The 21,719-nt window shown below is 45.5% G+C and overlaps 1 protein-coding gene across 1 annotated transcript; it reads right to left on the minus strand.

Annotated features, from left to right (window-relative positions):
* On the minus strand, positions 1–21,485 carry LOC101164993 (stromal interaction molecule 1). The gene is made up of 14 exons (XM_023962634.1): positions 21,357–21,485; positions 19,905–20,036; positions 16,175–16,305; positions 15,961–16,075; positions 15,510–15,621; positions 14,137–14,252; positions 12,674–12,848; positions 7,900–8,077; positions 5,473–5,640; positions 4,628–4,728; positions 4,085–4,320; positions 3,890–3,976; positions 2,720–2,783; positions 1–812 (listed from the first exon to the last, which is right to left on the minus strand). The coding sequence occupies exons 2-14, from the start codon at positions 20,032–20,034 to the stop codon at positions 365–367; spliced, it is 2,061 nt and encodes a 686-aa protein (XP_023818402.1). The 5' UTR covers positions 20,035–20,036; positions 21,357–21,485; the 3' UTR covers positions 1–364.
* Positions 21,486–21,719: the final 234 nt, after the last annotated feature.

Genomic DNA, 21,719 nt, shown 5'->3' on the forward strand with positions numbered 1-21,719 from the left:
TCAAGGTTTTCTTCATTTATTTATTTGTTCTCCTTTACTTGTAAATTACTTCTATCATACATTTGTACAAAGGTGCTTTCGTTCGTAAATGACTTCAAAATATTTTAGAGCAAATCTGTGTCATAGATTAAATGTAAGTCAGCTGCAGAACGACGTCGAGGAAAAGATCAATAAATATGAATCGATGGTTTGAAACCCGCAGTCTTTAAGCTGCTTTTCTGTGAAAGTTTGAGACTTGAACAGGTCATTCTTGATGTTTCCTGCTCCTCTCTGGTTTGTCTTCTATGGTGCCACTGAATACTTTCTTCCTCCTCAGCTTCAGCTGAGTACCAGGAGGATGAAGAGAGGGATGGAGGGCGGAGCTTCAGTGGCGTTCCTGCTTCTTCTTGAAGATCTTGTTGAAAGCGTTCCTCTTTCGGCTGTTGGAGAACTCGTTCTCCTCCCCGCCCTCCTCCTCCGTGGGGCTCCTCCTGCTTGTGGGTTGGATGCCCGGCCCCCTGACGCTGCCAGATGAGCTGGACGAGGCTGAGGAGGAGAAGGCGAGCGGCCGCTCCACCACGTCAGGAGCGATGCCGAGGGAGCGCGTGGAGCAGGAGGAGCTGAAGGCGCCGGAAGAGCTGCCCCGCAGTTCTCCGAGGCTGGAGCTCTTCTCCAGACCTCCTCCTCCTCCGCCTTTGGTGAGGGTGGAGCCCTGTCCCTGAAGGAGGTGGAGCTTGGATGACAGGAGGTAGGGCTTGGAGTTTGACAGGCCCTGTGATTCGCTGTGAGTGAGTGGGAGGGCGGAGTCAGAGTCTGAGCGGTTCATTATGTCCCTGTGAGAGATAAATCAGACCCTTATCATTTTTTGCTCTCTTCAGTTCTCTGAAGACTTTAAAGCTACGTTCACAACAGCCTCGGGAACGCGGGTTCAAGGCACCGCTTCCAATGAAAAGTCTATGTAAACGCGTCTATGACCATTTCAGGCTTCACCGTTCAAAGCTCTTGCATTCATACATCACTACGTACAAAACACAGAGCCATTAATCGCGTGTTGAAAGTTAAACAAGGTCAAACTTTGACCAGACACTCAGACTTGGTAGTGATGTATGGATGGTGTCCCTTTTAATTCATGAAAGTGTTAACCGTTTGTGAATCGACCAGGAAGGAGAAATTTATAATTGCAGTTTGAGCCCAGCCAGAATTCTATGTCACCAAGTCTTTCATAAATCACAATAAAGCTGTGAAAGATAAAGCCTGAAGCAAGATTCAGCAGCTGGTAGGTGGTAACACAGAAAAGGAAAAAGAAGAAGAAGCCCCTCCCTGCTTGTCTCGTGTGAATACCATATACTGAACGTACATTTTAAAAATGCACGTTTGTCGTGCTCTTGAATGCGCATCACAAGCCCGGAATACAGAATACAGAAATGTTCCTGATTGGTTTAAGTGCAGTGTCACATGATCAACCCGCCAGAACAAAAACAGAGACAAAAGGAGCAGAAGATACTGAGGTGAACGAGATGAGAAAATAATAGTGAAACTCTAGCCTCTGTCACCAAAACATGAATAAACAGATAAAAAACATGACGACTGGTTCACCGACGCCTCGTGAATGTCAACAGCCAAATTGGCATTCAACCTGAATCTTCAACCCAGTCCAGGGCTGAACACTTCAAGTATCTGAGTATCGCACACCGCAGTTTACACATCAAATGTCATCAATAAATCTTGTGCCACTCTAAACTCTGCCAGCTCTAGTCCGCTTTTAATCTAAACCCAGGTTTACATTATTGGTGGGTTAGTTTCTGTTAGTGCTCGGGCACATGTAACCGGGGTACTTACTGCACTCTACAGAGCTTTTGGCGTTTTATTTCAAAATCCAGCACCCTGGAAATTTTCCAGAGGTCTTTGCAAAAAAACCAGTGTGCATCAATGCTCACTTGATTGAACAAAATAGACCACAATGCATCGTGTTTGATAACTATTTGTTATTTGAAAAAATGTATTTCAATATCTCTTTTATAAACCATCCAGGTTTTCATCTTCAGGACACTTTTTTAAATAAAATGTTCACATTTATTAGGCTTTTACTTGGGCAAATTGATTACGTCATGTCTGGTGTATAAAGAATTGTGGGCATGATGTCCAAATTGCGGTAAAAGCCAGGAAAGCACTGGATAGTGCCGTACTATTTAGTATTTTAGGGGTTAGGGAGTATTGAGGAAATTCAGACACAGTCCATGTTTCCACTGAGTGGGTCACTTCCTCTAAAGTGTGGTTTTTTTGTGATGTCATATTTGTGATTGGGCGACGCCCGCCAACAGTGGAACTGAACTGCTCAGAGGAAACGCACAGACTGACACACTTATGCAGAGCAAGATACCCAAAGCTTCTGGAGCGACAGCGCTGCCTCTGGCTCACCACAGCGCCCCCTGTGGCCCTGAGGGTCGCTGCCTCCACAGAGTGGAAGCAGGACGAAGAGGGGAAGAACAAAGCAGACAGATGAGTGGTGGCTTCAGAGCAGGAGGACAAGGACGAGAGGGACGGGAGGGGGGAGACAGAGAGGGGGTGGGGGTCCAGGGAGGGGTGGGACAAAGAGGGGGAGAGGAGTTGAGGAGGAAGAGGTGAGAGCTCCAGGTGGCCAATGGAGTGGCTGCGGTTTTGTCGGCTGCGTCCACTTGGAGGGCGGGACACAGTGAACGGGTCACGCCCTTCTTGGGATATGCCCCGCCCCTCCACCAACCTCTGAGAGCTGAATGCCAGCACGGAGTCTCCAGTCCTCTGTCGCAGGGGCTTCAGGCTCTGAACTGAACAGAACAGAATGTTTTCTGAGCACTTTCACACAAACATCCCGAAAAAAGGCTGTGTGCAAAGCTATTTTATTTGATTCAACTAACAATGTTCACACACGTCAACTCAGATAAGATCGTTTTGAGATTTATTTATCTTGTTCTGTTGTTTGAGGAAAACTAAACTGCTTTAGGAAAAGCCGAGGAAGAAAACTGCTGCTATGAAACAAAAACTCGAACTATATTCTCCAGGAAAAAACACGACTTTTTTTTTGCTTTTAACAGACAAAAAAAAAACCAGATTGAACAAACAAAAAAAACAGGCACAACCCCTAAACTTCAGTTGACCGTCGGGAGATTTTAGTCCAGAGGTTTTCTGAAAACTTTCTGAAAACCTCTGGGTCTTTAAAGGAAAAAGGCGATGTTGTTCTCATGAGTGCAAATTTAGTTTTAGACTTTAAAGAGATTATTTCGTTCAGCAGAACGTTCCTGTGAGCATTAACAGAGAATCCCAGGTAATTAGTTTAGAAAAATCAGGTTTAGGCTCCTCATTCTGGTAAAGGACAAAATGTTTCATCAAAGTGAACATTTAGACTCTTATGTTTATTTTTATATTAATGGAGGAAAGTTAACAGTGTTTTTCAATAAAGAATAAAGTTAATTTATCTGCAAGATAACAAACTGAACCGTCAACCCAGTATTCTTTAAAAATTTAGAAAAGGAAATTTTGCTGATGTAAAATGTAATAAATGACGATGTCATTGCATGGAATTATGAATTTGATCAGTGCACAAAAGTTAGACATTTCAAAAATAGACGCCACCAGCTAATGAACATAATGACAGTGAAGGAAAAAACAAACAACAGAACAAGAAGATGACCAATCAGGTGTTTGAAAGAAACACCTGATTGGTTGGTCACAGGGAGGTGACGGTGCGCTCACGCCTGATTGACAGTTCCTCATGATAATGTTTTGTTTCTACTTTTTCACCAAACTTTCAACTGGGAATAAAATATGACTTCAGATTTGTTTGTTTACTGCTGTTGGTGAAACAAAAAATGTGGATTAAATGTACAATGAGGTCGTTCTAAATTCCACCTCTATCAAAGAGGGAGGAGCTTACCTGACTGTTTCCATGGTGAGTGGGACTCTGCATTGCCACTCAAAGGCCAAAGGTCACTCACTCGCCGGTCCATCTGCCACGCTGCGTCTGTAGGAGCCAATCAGGAGAGAGAAACAGAAGGACCAATCACAAAGGGGTCAACATAAACGTCACATTTATGACGGTAAAGTGTTTTTTCTGGTCCAGCTGAGTTACACTGCATCGTCCCCGGAGACAGGATGTCCTCGTCCATGTCGTCCAAGTCATCTGAGAGTAGGAGATGCTGGGGGGTGGGGGGCCGCAGCCCCAGGAAGGTCGGGTCCAGGTTGAGGGCTGTGGCTAAAGCCCCCAGGCCTGGGTTGTGGACCAGAGCGAAACCCGTCAGAGATTCAATCTGCTGCCAGCGATGGAGTTTTTCACGCAGCGCCGCCGTCACCTCGGCCAGGGCCTGTCTAACGGAGGAGGGAGGGGCTTAACAGGAAGCTTGTTTTTCTGCTGATGCACAAGAACGATGTGAAAAGTCTCCACCAAGAAACAGTTTTTCTCAAATCTCAGCCATTGTTATTTGTTCTATTTTGGAGCTAAAAATGAAAATCAAACCAGTAATTCAACACTGACTGTACAGACTTTCCCTTTTCAAACACTCCTTACAAATGTTTGTTCATTCATCTTTCTTTAAAAGTTTGATCTTCAGAGTTTCTCACATATGTGCAACACTTTGGTGAATTGAAAACACATTTCCACATTAATCTTGCTCACTTGGCAGACAGGATTTTGTGGTCGACGTCATCGAGAGAGGAGCTGTGGGCCACATGAAAGGTTCCGAACAGGGAGCTCCTCTTCTTCTTGATCTTCTCTGCCTGAAACATCATCATCTTCATCATCATCATCATCATCACTACCTTTGTCAGCAGCAGCGCGTTTCTGCAGGACACATGATCGAGAGTGTTTCTGACTGGAGCTCTGATCCAGCGGTCGTCTCACGCTGACAGAATTAACGGAACAAAACGGAGTTTTAGCTGCAGACATGGAGGACCGACGTGACCTACAGAGGTTTCTGGATGTTTCATGACATGATCACGTCCATGAGTGAAGCACAGACCTCTGAGGACCAGAAGACCACAGACAGGTCCCCGGCACATTCTCTGAATCCTTCCTGTTTGTCGTTTTATTTTTTCCTCAGTGATTTTCAATCTTCAGACCGATCTGAAGAGACAGAATATTTTTCTGTGGATCCTGAGGAGAAAAGTACAGAGATGCTCTTTCTGATCCTGCCCTGCATGACTCTGTTCATCTTCATCAGCATCCCCGATCCAGCATCTTCTGCAGCTCTGAATAACCCGGATTAGGGGGCTGGAAAGCTAGTTGGAGCAGCAGGACTGGAATCATTTTCCTGAAATAAGTCAATAAGTAAACTGAAACCTCAAATAATGATCTGACAGAGCTTCATTCCAGGATTTTGTTCTTCAGCTGTGACGGATGAAACAGCTTTAACTGATCAGCTGCTCATCCAAGTAGCTTCTTCAGTTCTAATTGTTGATGGGGAATTGGTGCGGATGCTGATTCCATAAACGCTTCAAACATCAGCCAGGCCTGGTACTCACCCCCTCCTTGGCCTGCAGCAGCTGCCTCTCTGCGCTCTGCTTCTTGCAGTTGTAGTACTGAACTTCGATTTCGTGCGTCAGCTGCAGCCACGTCTGCAGAGCCTCTGGGGGGGTCCAGTGAGCCCGGGACTCCAGTTCCCTCTCTGCCTTCTTCAGCGCCATTCGGACCTGTGCCAAATGCAGAGCTGTACCCTTTGTATGGCAAGCAAACGGTGCCAAAATTTCAGTCAAAAATGTGAACAAGTGCAGACTATTGTGTAGTGCAGGGGTGGCCAACACGCGGCTCTCGGCCAATAAGCATGCGGCGCTTTGCGTCTCATCATATTTTCTATATACTTTGCTTCATTTCATAGTTTTTCCCTCTTAAACCACACTCAAATCCATCAGAGGTATTAAAAATACATAATAAATAATAAAAAAGTAATTTGGCAGTGTGTGTGTTTTGCTCCCGACACATTAGTGACCGCCAATCATCTGCGCGGGTTACGGCCAATGCCGGAAAAAATAACAAAACATTTGATGTGCGTGCAGACTGGTACCCTCATGGTCAAAATGGCAAAATTCAGAGTATAAAGATAAACACAGGACGTTTCTGGAAGAATGGGGTCACGATGTTTATCATTATGAGCTTTTGGAAGCAGTAAATTGTTCATGGCAGAAAAGAACAAAACATATTCTGGTGAAAATGAAAAACTCTTCCTGATCAACACAGATTGTCTCCTTTATTGAAAAGTTGAAGCTTTTCAAAGTGTACATTCAAAATGGCAATCATCCCACTTTCAATCTTTGTGAAGCTCACAGCAGAAAGCTGCAATCCAAATGAATACGGCGCCGAACGTAACGCTGCTTGTGCCACAGGACGGAAACTTTACTTTGCGGTTTGAGGACCTGCGGCAGAAACGACCACAGATCACTTTTCTCATCGACCCTTTAATGCAGAGACTGACACCTACCAGTTGTTGGACTGAACCCACTGAGGCTGCTATGGTGCTGATATTGGTGGTCACACGTCAATTAAATGGCCACACCCACCGTTGAGGGCAAATCAAATCATAAATATTAAAGGGCTTATTCTATCATGCTATTCTTAATCCTTTCAGATTAAACTATATAAATAAATATGATAACATATTAGCTTTGGCATACTAAAGAAAGCATTTGTAAGGAAATATTAGTTATTTTGGCAGCTCATCTTCCTAACCAGAAGTAAAACGACTCCTTCTCTGAGGCTCCGCCTTTCTCTCTTTATGGGTGGCGCCCATTTCATGACGTCATCCTAGAGTCGGCCTCTGCAGCGTGTCTGTGTTTTGCCCACAAAAACAAACATCCAAACTTTTGCAGAGATGGATGTGCCTTACAAAAGGTTTGGGCAGCAGTGGCTAAGGTGGTTGAGCAGGTCGGCCAATGATCGACCAATGATCAAAGCATTATCCCCCCCCCCCCCCCCCCCACACACACACACACAGTCAACCCTTATTGTGTCCTTGGGCGAGACACTTCACCCCCCCTGCCTTCAGTGTGGCTCCACTGGTGTGATGGTCAGAGGCGCTGTAAGCGCGTCCAGGCAGCCACGCCTCAGTCCGTCTCTGATGTAGCCACACATGCATGCGATCACCACGCGTGAATGAGGAGTGAATAAATAATGGATGCAGTACTTTAGTACTTTAGTGGAAAATAATCAAATCCATTTTTATCATTATTATTATTAAATAGTTTTAGCCTCACCGCTAGTTCCATAGAGAAAGTGGCCAAGCTTCAAGGTGTAAGTGAAAGGGTTTCCTCTTCTGTCAGTTAGAACAGTGTTAGTGACAGACATGTGTAGCAAACCAGTTTCCTATTGGTTGCAATGCCTGTCAAAGGTGAGAAAAGCCTTTTCAACCAGAATGAAAGACAGATGCAGAATTAAGGGCTGCTGATGTGATCGTTTTCTCTGTATCCAGTTTTCTTCATATTTTTAATTTATGAATAGAATTGTGGTCTGGACTTCGTTTTTGGACATAGATCCTTGAAGTGAAGTGAAGTTGGATACATTTATCTTCATTTTTGGCAATGCATCCTAAAATTGAAAGCGATTGTAACAATGGCAGCAACACAATAAAACGACTTCCTCCTGGTTGTAGGAACCAACCATTGAAATGACAAAGAGCATCCTTAAAAGATTCATACTATCCACCGAGAGCATAGTGTGTGTTTCCTGTTGCATTCATGAATGCTTATCAGGCTGGAAAGTGAAGCTGTTCATTTTGAGGGATTTTATGCACTTATTCATATATTTTTCAAAATATTTTTGGTGTTTAATGTGTTTTTGACAGCCTGTCAAAATCGGGGGGGGGGGGGGGGGGGGGCATTCTACGTTTTGTGGTGTAAATCCAGATGTCTTTTGGCCCTACTGGCTTGCCGTACCATTGTACGGTTTAGCAGGTTTACCTGTTCTAGCTCCTGCTCGGCATATTTCTGCCGGCTCAGCTCATTCTCCGTCCCCTCACGCAGCTCCCGCAGCCGCTGGGCTTCGTGCTTGGCCGAGTCGATCTCGCTCCTCAGCTCCTCCTCCACCCTCACCTTCTCCACCTGGACCCAGCGCTGCTCCTCCTGAGCCTGCTGTAGTCTGACCAGACACAGACACGCAACATCAAATCAGCTGATCTGAACAAGAAGTTGGGATTATAGTACTGCAGCATCATTGGCACCAGCGCCCAAGGTCCAGTTTGCTGCGGTTCAAGTCCCAGCTGAGGTGTTTCTGTGTGGAGTTTGCATGTTATCCCCGTGCATGCATTGGTTTTCTCCCACCGTCCAAAAACATGCTCCATAGGTTCATTGGTTACTCTAATTCTCCATAGGTGTGAATGACAGTGTGTGTGGGTGTGATTGTGACCCTGTGACAGGCGACCTGTCCAGGGTGTCCCTCTGGCAGCCTTGTGACCTCTGGAGGGATAAAGCGGGTTATCCCTTGTGCTATCCTAGGCACTTTAACATTGGGAGTTGGGTCATCTAGACCCACTAGACAGTGCTCTGAACCTTTTTTCCTCAATGATTTGTGATCTTCACTGGTGTCTATGGATTACATGAAATCTTTCCACCTTTATCCACCTTTGTCATGGTAGGGAGAACACGTCAATGTAAGGGTGGGGTCATCTAAGATAGCACAAGGGTTAAGAAAATGGATGGATGGATGGATGGATAGGTGGATGGATGGATGGAGTCTGCCCAGCTGAAAATATGTCTATGAAGACTGTCAGTCATGTTATCACAGCATTGAGGTCAACTGGACTTTATTTCATCCACAAACTGCTTCTCTGCCCGATCGAGCAGCTTCTTCAGTTCTGCTGATCAGGAATTCCCACATTACCCGACTATCTTTTTGAAAGAAGACCGTCCTCCACCCTCCAGCTCTTCAAACAACCGTACTTTGGTTCAAGATAAAAACAGCAACAAGGGAGCTGCTGTTTAAACCTCAATGACAGCCTGATTTTTTTAAAGAGCAAACATTTATTTGCGGTTTCTGGTTTTGAGTTGGTTAGAGCTTTTTGTCTTGCTTGTGTTGGTTAAGCACTTTTTTTCTACACGTACAGTATATGAAAGAACGTGTCCTATTAAAAACGTCTAGATTTAACACGCCCCTAAAGAAAGAGGAAGCTCAGTCAGTTAAATCAACTGTTGCTTTTTCACACTGGCGGCAACAGGAGGTGCTGTGGTGTGTGTGTGCGTGCAAGTAAGAGTGTGTGTGTGTGTTTGTGTGAGACAAAATATGAAACTATTTTTAGGGACAGAGGAAACCAAACCGATGCTCAAATTGATCCCTAGAGATCAGCTGCTGTGTGTGTGTGTGTGTGTGTGTGTGGGTGTGTGTGTGTTTGTTGTACATGTGCGGGAACCAAAAACTGACAGATGACTAAAATTGGGAGGGTTTTTGTGCCAGTCCTTCCATTATCAGTGTTGGGGTTATGGATTATTAAATCACAATGACTAGACTACAGAAATCCTCATGACTTCATTACTCACATGTTGGTGCAGTGAAACCTAAATAATCAAACAAAGGAATTTGTGTCAACAGTTGTGTCTGACAAGATTTCTTGGTTAAATGAAACAAAACGGACACTAATAAAAGGAAAACCGAGTTACTGACACACGTGCCCTAATGCAGAGTTGGAGATTGGTCGAAGAGGAAGTGAGTGGAAATATGGACATGGACTATTTCGTGGGACCTTCGGCAACTGAAGACATTTGATTATCTGTTGAAAACAAAAGGTAAAAACGTGGCAGATGAGCTGTTTTCCACAGCTCTAGTGTCAATGAGCAACCTGTCTATACACTATGTAGGCTAACATACAATGTACATTTCCTAATGTTTACGCGTTGAAATGAATGAGGTGGTTCTAAAAAGCCGGATTGCCCTTATGTAGCCTCTTTGTTTTTATTTTGAGGGTATCTTGTTTGTGTTGGCTTTATTCCCTTGAGAATTTTTATGTCAGTGGAAAGAAAATAGTGTATTGAAGTAGTGAATTACTTTTTAAATTGAAGAATAAGTAAAATAATAATAAATAACTAATAAAGTCATTAAAATTTCATCCAGTAGCTAAAGTAAAGTAATTAATTACTCTTTAAAAGTAATTTGCCCAACAGTGCCCAGTATTTATGTTTTTGGGTCAAATGTTTTGTAGGGTTCTGGTTAGAGTTGTGTTGTGGTTGGATCAGCTGGTTGACCTTTACGGAAGAGATTCTAGTTCTAAGGTTGATTTCTGAGGCTCAATCGCGTCTGATTGGTTGGTTTGTCTGCTGTCCTCGGTTCTGCACTAAAGCGTGCTTGATTGGTTACTCTGACAGAACCGTGCCGAGGCCGGTTTGCAGCGCTGATCGAGAGCAGAGGACTTTGGCGCCACACGGATCTCCTGAGATCACTAAACGTCACTTCTGCGTGTTTCGTTTAAACACTTTAGGAAGCTACTGAACTGGAGATGATCCTCAGAGGATGACAGGGGGGGGGGGGGGCGCTGTGGTCGGTCGGATATGGCGAAGGGGATAAAAGGTTTCCTCATAACCTAATCAGCTGTTCCTGTCCTCATGTGTCACTATTCAGAGCCAGGATTCTCGTTTTTTACTTCTGGAGTCTCTGCAGAAACACGGACCTGAAGCTTCCCCCACCGTTTTCTGCGGGACAATTTATGAACACGTGTTTGAGCTAAAACAGGAACTTCTTTAAACTAGAAGAACAAGAAGTCATCAGAGGAACTAGCGTGTTTCAGCACGACTGAGTGTGTGTGTGCGAGTGTTTTGACGGCCTCGGCACACACTTTCTGTCTGCAGTGTCCTTATAAGGGCACAGAATAGCCAGCGGCTCGCTCTGCTCTGTCTCAGTCACAGAGTGAGTTATTTCCTCCTCGTGGCAGCAGCTCCTCCACAGTTTTGATTACATTAAATTATGAAATAAACAGAATTGGTCTATTCTTGAAGTTTCTGCTCTGCTGATCCACACAGACATGCAGCAGGTTTCTCAGGGGATGGCGTCTCCGAGCCAGAACGAGCCGATCCTCCACACTTCTGCCTAGTTTATTCCTCTTTATTGAAGGCTGTTCATTGGTGGATATCAATGTTTGAAGGTTCTAAACCCTATGGACTGTCTTGCTTTATGTGATCCTCCAAAGAGCTGCTCACATCCAAGACTTCCTTGCTTTTCCAGGTTTAGATCTAGGTTTTTGGTGCTTGCCATGATGGCATTTAAACCCAGCGGAATGGCTAAACGCTACAGGTTCCCAGCCTCTTGTTATGCTAAGGCCTGGGTCACATGCACCTGTACGGGAGCATGTGACCTGCATTGGTGCAGTGGGTTTTTGGCTTGTCCAGGCGCCGTTGAGGGTCATAGAGAGGAGATGCATCTTAGGTCAGCAGTCTGTGGACCGGTACCGGTCCGTGGGTCATTTGGTACCGGGCCGCACAGAAAGAATAAATCATTTAAAGTACTTCAGTTTTATTTACTTCGTTTGTCAAGTGGAAACCGCCCAGCCAGTAGACAGAAGAGGAGCCTTTGACTTCCACAAAAGAGAAAGCTACATTTAATAGACAATACTTCTTTTTTGCACCATAAGTGTGGGAAGGGGAGAGGATGATGACACCTGAGGGATGTACTAACCATGCATGTCAGAATAAAAGTCCAGGACCCGTATGATCACGTCTTTGATCCATTTTTCTTTGTGGCGTTGCTACAATAATCATCAGCCCACATCCTATAGACCAGTCCGTCAAAACTTTTTGTGATGTCATACTGGTTCGTTAAAAAGGTTGGGGACCACTGTCTTAGGTGGGGCACAGGTGTGTCCTGCAGTTCCCTTTAGCCCCGAGGTCCTGTATCATGCTTTTCTTAAGCCTTTCAGAGTAAACTATATCTATTTACATGATCAAATATTACCTTTGGCACACGAAAGAACCATGTTTTAATCAATTATGAGTTATTTTCGCAACTCATTTTCCTACTCAGAAATAAGACGACTGGATCTCTGTGGCTCCGCCTTTCGCTACATGTGCCGTCCATATTAATGCCCACACGGGAATCCTGCACAAGCAGAGTGTGCACGTAAACGCCCGTAGAATGTCAAAAACACTCAGATTTTCTTAACTTCTTCATTTCTAACAGTTATTTTTAATGCAGTTATCACTCAAACAGCAATGCGGAGGATTTGGAAGGGGTGGAAAAAAAAATCCATATGACACGCCTGCGTCTCACCTACTTCCCCCTTACTTGCCCTTACGTGTTACTTAAGTGTTCACTCCGACGTGTCACCGCAGCATGCCGGTAAAAATCATGTGCATGAACAGCCCATTTTTCCCCCCCAGACAGACCGTATCCACCCATGAGGGCAGTTGTGTGTGAACAGGCAGCTATCAATCGGTCCAAACCGGAAATGGTGACAACAGTTAAATTGTTAGTGGAGTTGAGCTGGTTTTAGGTCCATCAGGGGCGTTTCAGAGGAGTTTCCCTGAAGCAGGCCATCCCTCCTGTGTTTGAAAACCTTCATAAGGAATGTCAAATTCTGGAATCTTCTTCGGAATCTACAAAAGTGCTTGATATTTTTATTTTTCAAAAGAAGGAGTGACTTGCAACCAGCTACTTAGTTTCCATGACTGTGGTAATGTGTGAGAAAATATTTGAGTTATTAACATTTCAGATGGAACTAAGAAGGGCTGCCCCTTGAAGCTGTGCTGGACTCACTTCTCCTGCAGGTCCAGCAGGCTCTGCTCAGCTCTCTGCAGACCTTCCAGGTCCTTCATCAGCTTCCCCATGTCATCTCTGGACTTCCTGGTCTGTGCGTAAGCAAACCAGCAGCCCCCCAGGGCCATCAGGATGGACAAGGCCAGAACCCAATCCTTCCATCGGTTGCGCAGACCTGTTGGCCCAAACAAGAACACAGGCTGTACATAAACAGTGGCAAACAGGAGTCTGCATCAAACCAGCAGAGGGATGACGTGGTGGGAACGCTAGGGGTGGAGCTAAGTGGAGCGCCGCTCCTGATCCGTACCAAGTTTCCTGTCTGCAGATGAGGGGATCTGCACTCAGGGGTCAGTCTGGATTATAATGACAGTTTTTCTTTTTGTCTACATCCACCCGACCTTCCATCCAAACATCTGTCCCATCATCCATCATCTGGGGTTTAGGTCTCAGCTGTCTCTTCCATGAGGACACCAGGGCGTTCCCAAACCAGCAGAGATGTAATCTCTCCGGCGGGCCCAGAAATCTCTGGGGGGGGGGGTGTCTCCCTGTTGGACATTCTTGTAACGCCTCACTATAAAGGCGCTCGACTGGAATGTTCTTCAAATGGTCAGTCCACCTAAACCGTGTCTTAGACCGCGGCAGCCCCCTCTGCCCGTCTGTGGTCTGACCCGCTTGTTAATATTCACAACTCCCGGCCAGAGGAGAGAAATGGAACATTAGCCTCAGACTCAGTTCTCTCTGCAGCACAACAGACAGCACTTCAGGTTTATGCTTCCATTTTTATGAACGGATCCCGTCAAGGATCAGCGGAGCAGAGGATCATGTGTTGGACAGGTTCTTACAGCAGTGATCTCTGGACACTCTGATGGTTAAAATCCATTTATATGTGAGGCTGAACTTCATTTATGTATTCAATGGCTGGGGGGTAATCTAGACTGGGAAAGGAGAAACATGGGTAGGAGAGAAGGAGCATAGGAGGAGAAGGGGCAGAGATCCAAAAACTCTGGATGGACAGAGAGGAGACATCAAGAGGCCTGAGGTTTGACGTAGTCACTCATCTACTCACTCAGCAGCACACAAACACAAAAGAACACACACATTAATGTAGATCCATACACAACTGTGCACACTACATGTACAAGCTCACACCATTGACTGTATCAGAGAACTGGAGCGGGTGAGTGAGTGTGACGTCATCCATAGAAAATGAAGTGGATTAAGAGACGCCGCCATGTTGAAACCAGATATCATCAGGAAGCAGTGATTGGTGCGGGTCAGTCTGAGTTTAACACTTCAACACCTGAGCTTACATTTATTTGACAATCCCAACTCTTTAACCGTAATTCCAGCTGATACAGTCACGGAGAAAAGCGGCGACTACAGGACCAGCTAGAGTCAAGGAGTTACGGCGAAGTCTCCAGGGGTGAAGGGTTAAAGCACAGGCAGGAATCTGGATCACACACCTGGTGGTGGTCCGAACAGCACGGTGTCCAGGGCTTTGAGCTGCAGCTTCTGAGCGTGACCTCGGTCCACGATCTTCAGCAGGGACCCAGTCAGGGTGGTGTTCTTCACTGCCAGCCTGCAAAGAGGAAGCGTAAACTCTGTGGGCAGTGGGAACAGAGAAGCCAACAGCGCCCCCCATGCTCTGCCTCTGCTGTGTCCCAGCAACAGAGTTCCCTCTTTGGAAAGGCAAACACCACAGGACCTCTGGACACCAATCCCATGAGATTCAAACTCCACCTTCATCTGTTCTACAAAGCTAAAGTATGTTTGTGCATGTCAAGAGTTAAGACCCGTTTTAGGAAAATGTTTGCCTTTGAAGAGGTCAAGCATGGTCCTGAGAAACTACTGACTGAAGCTCTACAGATCAAATGACGAGTTATCAGGCTAACAACACTTAGTTCATGTAAACCATGACTCCATGTCAGGCCCGAGCACCGCCAGGATCTACGCCTTTGCTACGCCAGCAGTTTATTTGTTGTAGCTGTAGCTGATGTAGCATTAGCAGCTACACCTGCTCCGGCAGCCCCGTGACCCAGAAGGCGACAGAATGCGTTTAGAAGATGTATGAATGAATTTTGTTTAATGATCTGGATCATCAGATCTTCAGAATTTCTGGAGGGAAAATTAAAAGACTAAAGAAAATTAAATTAGATTTGGTTTAGATGATTTAAACCTTTTCAGCACAAAGTTAATAACTTTGAACCATGGCCGGCCATAGTTCGATTCCCGTCTTGTCAAAGTGGGACACTGAACCCCACCTTGCCTTTGGTGGATGGTTGGCGCCAGTGTTCAGCAGCGGAGCCGGCATCCGTGTGTGGATGGGTGACTGTGTGAATGGGACTGTGACTGTAAAGTGCTTTGGACCTTCAAGGAAGGTAGAAAGCGCTCTGCACATCTTCTGCAAATGGTCAATTTGTTTGGCTTTTTTTTTTATGTCAAGCGCTGATGATTGTAAAAACAATTTGATGTTTGAACCTGAATTTAAAGCTCTGCTGTTGGCATGGCGTTCAGACTAGAAAGGGCTTAAACCGTGACAGCTTTCCTGGGTTTCCGATCGACACAGGTGTGAGGTGTACCTCAGGGAAAGACACGTGAAACCCTGCAGGCACAGCCTGAACGTTTCAGATTGTTGAGGGCAAAGCTTGATGTGGAAACATGCTCTGGTTGCTCTGGCTGCTTGTGAGAAATGTTTCCTGCAGCTGCACTGACTTCATGTTTCCGCTGTTGACCAGGTGACATTATTTTATTTCTAAAAATAAAACAGTATCCACAGGAAACAATCTTTCTTCATTTCTTCATTGATGAAGTGTCAGGTCAGAACCACTGCTAGTACCTGGGCAGAGATCGGCCGTCCAGCTGAAGTTTTTGGAAGCTTTCGCTGTACTGAGGAAGCTCCACGCTGACTGCCAGCCACTCCTCCACCTGTGGCACCGTCCAGTTGTACACTGCGCACACACATGCAGAGCAGGAAATGTATTGAAAAGTCGAGTTTAACTTGACAGCCTTCTCTAGTTTCTTTCTGTTAGTTCTACTCTGTCTGCCAAGCCTTCCCACCTCTTTATTAATCTGATGATGTGCAGAAGGGAATTCTTTCATGATGCTGCTTTCCTCAGCTTAGAAGCCCCTGATCCTGATGGATCTCGGTGTTTGACCACTGACTGTATCAGAGATGAGGACTGAGAGAGTGTACCATGGACCTATATGGACCATGGATCTTTGATCCTGGATGTTCTTAGGGTTGTAACTATGATGTCATAGTATTCAGGGACATTCCTCCTCCTCACCTATAGAGCTCTTCCAGGCGTTCCACATGTCCTCCACGCTGATGTGGAGGTCGGCTCGATGGAAGCTGTTCTGTTTGGCTTTGGAGTCTTTGTACTGAAGGTCCTCCCTGAGAAACTGATAAGAGATGGGTGCCGCATGAACTTCCATCTGATATTCTGCACAGAGGCTGTGCAATTTCAGTGTGGGGATGGGGATGCTTTGGGCTTGGCTCACCTCGTCTGTCTCGGTGGTGTCCACGCTGCCGTCGGCGTCGTCGTCCATCAGTTTGTGGATGCTGCAGATCGCCTCAAAGCTGAGCAGCGAGTCCTCGTTGTGACAGAGTTGCTGGTCTATGACACACAGGTCTGCAACACATCAGGCTTGCTGTTAGAGTCGGGGGGGGGCTCAGCTTTAATCATCCGAAATGACACGTATGCACAGAAAAACCCTTCACAGCAAAATGACACAAACCAGAAGGTTTCACAATGTTCTTTAAAAACCAAAAAGCGGTTTTCTGCAGCGGAAGAACAAGACATGGAAAAGGAAAATTCATCCGAGGATTTTTGAACATCCCTTTCCTTTCTTATAGGTCAGGATCAATCAAGTTGATAGAGTGACTATTTTTCTGTAAAATAAGCTGTAATAAATTGTTAAAACATGTGAAAAACAACAACAAAGCAAGAACAGACAGAAATACTGCAAGCAGAACATAGGATTCAGATTATTGCAGATTAACGTTTATAATCTAGATTAGACGATCTGAAGTGATGCATGAAGATTATGAAGTTTAGGATAATGTTTAGACTTCCATCCATCCATCCATCCATCCATCCATCCATCCATCTTCTTATACAGACTTGGGTCACGGGGGCAGCAGTTTAAGCAGAAACCTCTTTTTCCAGAAACTACCTCCAGTTTTAGCAGAAAACCACCAAGGTGTTACCAGACAAGCCGAGATCCATAGTCCCTCCATCTAATCCTGGGTCTTCTCTAGGGTCTCCTTCTGGTGGGACATGCCCAGAATACCTCCCCAGGGAGATGTTCAGGCGACCGCCAAAGGAGATGCCAGAGCCACCTCAACTTGTTTCTACTCCAAGCTCCTCCCCCTTATCTCTAAGAGAACGCCCAGCAACCCCATGGATGAAACTCACATCTGCGGTTGGGTTCCAACCACAGAAACAACCACTGATGTCCGTCATAGGGTTACAGACGTCGGTTGAATAGTAGGGAACTATCAATCCCCTTTGACACAAGCATCTAGTGGCCATTTGAAGAACTACAACACTTGGCACATCACTTTAAATTTGGGATTGGGAAACAAGACTTAGATTCTGATCAAGGAATGTTCTGGATCTGGATGACATCATCAGATTATGAGACCAGAATTCAGTATTCTGCTCAGCAACTGGATCATTTATGGCCTTTTTAGAGATCTTTAGCACATAAAGGTCATCACCACCTGAGTGCACTTGCTTCTGTTAAATATTCCAATTTGACCTTTTTGTGTTTCTGTTTTAGTTTGTGCTGTGCAGCAGCGGTTCATCCTGATGGGAGTGCATGTTTAGCATGAGAGAGGCTCCAGGCCGTCTCTTCTCTATTGATCTGAAAGGTTGATATTTTGGCTGTTTGATTAAAAACAATAATGAATGTTTCTGTGCTAGTTTAAAATTTATCCAGGAAGTTTTCCCATTTTGTTGGCTTCAATATTTTTAGCTTCCCTTTATTAAAATTCCACTCCGATCACCTTTTGATCTATTTTCAAAGTGTTCCCAGTGGATCTTTTTATTATGCTTATGTCATTTTTAGCCAAAATAAAAAAACATGTCTTTTTCAAATACATAGTTTCTGTAGAGCAGAGTAAGCCCGCCCTCACTTCCCATCATCTGTTTACACTCTCCTGCTAGTTTACAGCCCCTCACAACCCCATCCTAACATTGGAAAAATGGAGGGCAATATCGGAACTATCCAGCCGTACAGTTTAGATCCAGATTCCAGCTCAGACGAGGAAAACAAAGACGTTCATGGATCTATTTGTCTACATCAGAATGGAGCGGAGCAGGGAGCTTGTGGCCTGCTGATTGTTGTTTGTACATAACAACTACAAGCTGCTCCTGATTCACAACAATTTGGACAAAGAAATAGTTAGAAATGAGAGTTTAAGCTTAATTTTCTTTATGCATTCTCCGGCCACTCTGTTACATCCACCTTACTAGTACGGGGTTGGATCCCCTTTTACCTTCAGAACTGCCTTAATCCTTAGTGGCATAGATTCTACAAGGTTCTGGAAACATTCCTCAGAGAGTTTGGTCCATATTGACATGACAGCATCACACAGTTCATGTCAGATTAACATCCATGATGCCAATCTCCCGTTCCATCACATTCCAAAGGTGATCTATTGGGTTGAAATCTGGTTACTGTGGAGACCATTTGAGTCCAGAGTACTCATTGTCATGTTCAAGAAACCAGTCTGAGATGATTCCAGCTTTATGACATGGAGCCTTATCCTGTATGACATGATCAGCAACAATACTCAGGTAGGCTGTGGCGTTGGAACCATGCTCAATTGGCACTAAGTGGTCCAAAGTGCCAAGAAAATATCCCCCACACCATTACACCACCAGCCACTATATAGTGCAGTATATAGGGTGTTCTGCATTTTGTAGTGCTGTCAGAATACTACAGACACAATCAATGCTTTCATGTTGTTCAAGCCAAATTTTGACCCTACCATCTGCATGTGGAAGCAGAAATGGAGACTCATCAGACCAGACAATGATTTTTCCATCTTTTATTGTTCAGTTTTGCTGAGTCTGTGTGAATTGTTGCCTCAGTTTCCTGTTCTTAGCTGACAGGAGAGGCACCCGGTGTGGTCTTCTGCTGCTGTAGTCCAGCTGCCTAAAGGTTGGACGTGTTGTGTGTTCAGAGATGCTCTTCTGCAGTTTATCTGTCTGTTTGTATTTTTCAGATTTGAAAAAAAAAAATTCGATTTGAGTAACAATATCTCCTCACAATGATCAGAAATGTGGCTGATGGAGGTGGATGAGCTAAAGCTGTTTTTCCCCATCATCCTGCAAACAGCAGCCACAGCAAACCCCTTTGTCGGTCTGTTCTGTTGTTGTTGTGTAGTTTGGTTTGCACCTTCCTCACACTTCTCACCGCTGCCTGACAAACAGGCTCAGATCAGGTTTCACTCCGCCATCGCACAAATAACTGCAGGACGCGCATGAGCTGGACTGGGCCGAGCAGCTGGATCAGAACATCATGCTTCAGCAAAGACAAACCAGAACCGCACAAGACATGGTGAACATGTTCAGTCTGAATGCTGATCTTCTCCTGCAGGAGGATCTGAAACTGTTTCTTCTCCTGCATCTGTCTGACGATGACCTCTGACCCTTCTGCAGAACCAACAGAGTCCAATCAGACCGGAGCAGTGAGACTCTGAGTCCAGATCAACCATCAGGACTGAGCGAAAACACTCAAAAGAAGAGTTGGTCTGAAAGCTGTGGAGGCTCTGATCCGCCTCCAAGTTTCCACCACAGAAGAAGACAGGTGAGGCGGGGATTAGGGCGAGCAGCTGGGAGACAGAAATATCCCCTTTTGTTCAAGAGGGCAGGTCAATGTCAGGAGCCTGAACGCATCACTTCCCATCATGCTCTCACTCAGCCCCTGAAGGTGAAATACTGGGCGGAAAAACCCACTAAAGTTTGCATCCCCTTAGCATCAGCTGCACTTCCTGCAAGTGGGGGCGGGGCCAAACGTTTTAGTCTGTCATGGCAGCGATAGTCCTCTTGACACTTCACTTCCTGTGTCATCAAGGCGCCTCTGACAGGAAGCTGTGGTAAGCTGCTAACGGCTAGCCCCCACTCTGTCACAACTACACACACAAACACACACCGGCACAGAGCCTCACACACTCGGACTCATGCTAAACAGAGAAATGTTCTGAAAAATCCAGTCTTACCTGAAGCTCTGTTGCCGGGCAGATCCAAAGGCTTGTCGTCCAGGTGGGTACTGTCACTGCTATCCAAGTGAGTCCCAACACACACATTCAACATGCACACGCACAAAAACCACACACTCACACACTCCATCCCTGAGGAAAGACAGGAAGTCTGTCATCCATTTCAAAGTAAGAGCATTTGTTGAAAATCTTTTGCTTGTAGGAGATATTTCAGTGGTTTTGTGTTTGTCCGTTTCTCATCCAGTCGATCACAGCTCTGAGTCCAACCATGATTCACGTGTAAATGGACCTGAAACAACCAGCGCTTTGCAGCTGCAGGAGCCACAAGTGGACATTTGAGATCTTACTTTGTAAAAAAAAAGCAGACAAATTCAGGGTAGCAGTGGAACGGACAACCTGTCGTCTAATTTCTGGTATCCTGCATGACTCAGAATCTGAATCTCTATGCGCTTCCATGCACTCAAGTAATCTGGTCCCCCAGGGTAACCGGTGCACAGGTTAACTGAAGTTAGCAGGTTACCTGCTTCCTTGGGCTCATGGGAACATACTGAAGGCCAGGATGTTACTATAGGGAGTAATCCGGTTCCCTAACCTCCACCACCTCACAGGAACAACTTCTGTTTTTCAATGCCCAACATCAGGAAGCTTTTTCATCTTCATGTCGAATTTGAATATCCCCTGCAGGTTTCTCTGATCCTGAAAAACTGGACTTTCTCTGCGTTCATGCAAAGATCCTGAAAGCTTCTGCAGCTGAAACTGCAGCACTTCTCACCAGCAGATCTGAACCTTTAGAACCTTAAAGTTCTAGCAGGTTCTGCAGATGTTTCTCAAAACCAGAGTGTCACATGACTGATCACAAACACACAAGAGGTCCAGAACGACTGCAGCCGTTCATCTTATTAGCTGTTCTCCAGGATGAACATTCAATAGATTCAAAAATATCACATTTTTTCATCTGCAATAAGGTCAGAGGTCATCCAGATGCTGACATTCTAGGCAGACAGACAGGTATGCATGCAGACACGGAGGCAGACAGGCAGACTGACAGGCAGACTGACAGGCAGACAAACAGGCAGGCGGACAGACAGACAGCCACATAGTCAGGCAGGCAGACAAAGAGGCAGGCAGACAGGCAGGAAAGTAGGCAGGTAGGCGTGCAGACATACAGGCAGGTGGACAGACAGACAGGCAGGCATAAAGTTAGGCAGACAGGCGGGCAGGCAGACAGGAGGACAGGAAGACAGACAGATAGGTAGGCATGCAGACAGACATACAGGCAGGCGGACAGACAGACAGACAAACAGGCAGGCAGACACATAGACAGGCAGGCAGACAGGCAGACAGGCAGGCAGACAGACAGAGACAGACAGACAGGCAGGCAGACAGACAGAGACAGGCAAGCAGGCAGGCAGGCAGGCAGGCAGGCAGGCAGACAGACAGACAGAGACTCACTTCTCCAGCTGCTTCTTTTTAATCCATCTATCCGCCTGTCTGGATGATCGACAACTCCTTTGATCTCCGCCGCGCGACTCAAACTTAACAAAGTGAAGCTGAAAAGAAAATCACATGAAGCCCCGCCCGCGCTGCGTTCACGGAACCCGGCAGAGCTTGTAATTTTCTTCACAGATCCCGTTTTTGTTATGTCCTGAATGCTCGTCCATCCAGACTTTCTTGGAGTCTTTAGGAGCCCATCTCTGACTCACGAATGGTTAAGTAAACAGCAGCGAACAGAATAAGAAGAATTACTTTTTCAAAGAACCTAAAATACATAAATAAAACAAACACACAAAAATGAGTACATACACAAGACATGCA

This window comes from Oryzias latipes, chromosome 14 (genome assembly GCF_002234675.1).
Source record: "Oryzias latipes chromosome 14, ASM223467v1".
Classification (NCBI taxonomy): domain Eukaryota; kingdom Metazoa; phylum Chordata; class Actinopteri; order Beloniformes; family Adrianichthyidae; genus Oryzias; species Oryzias latipes.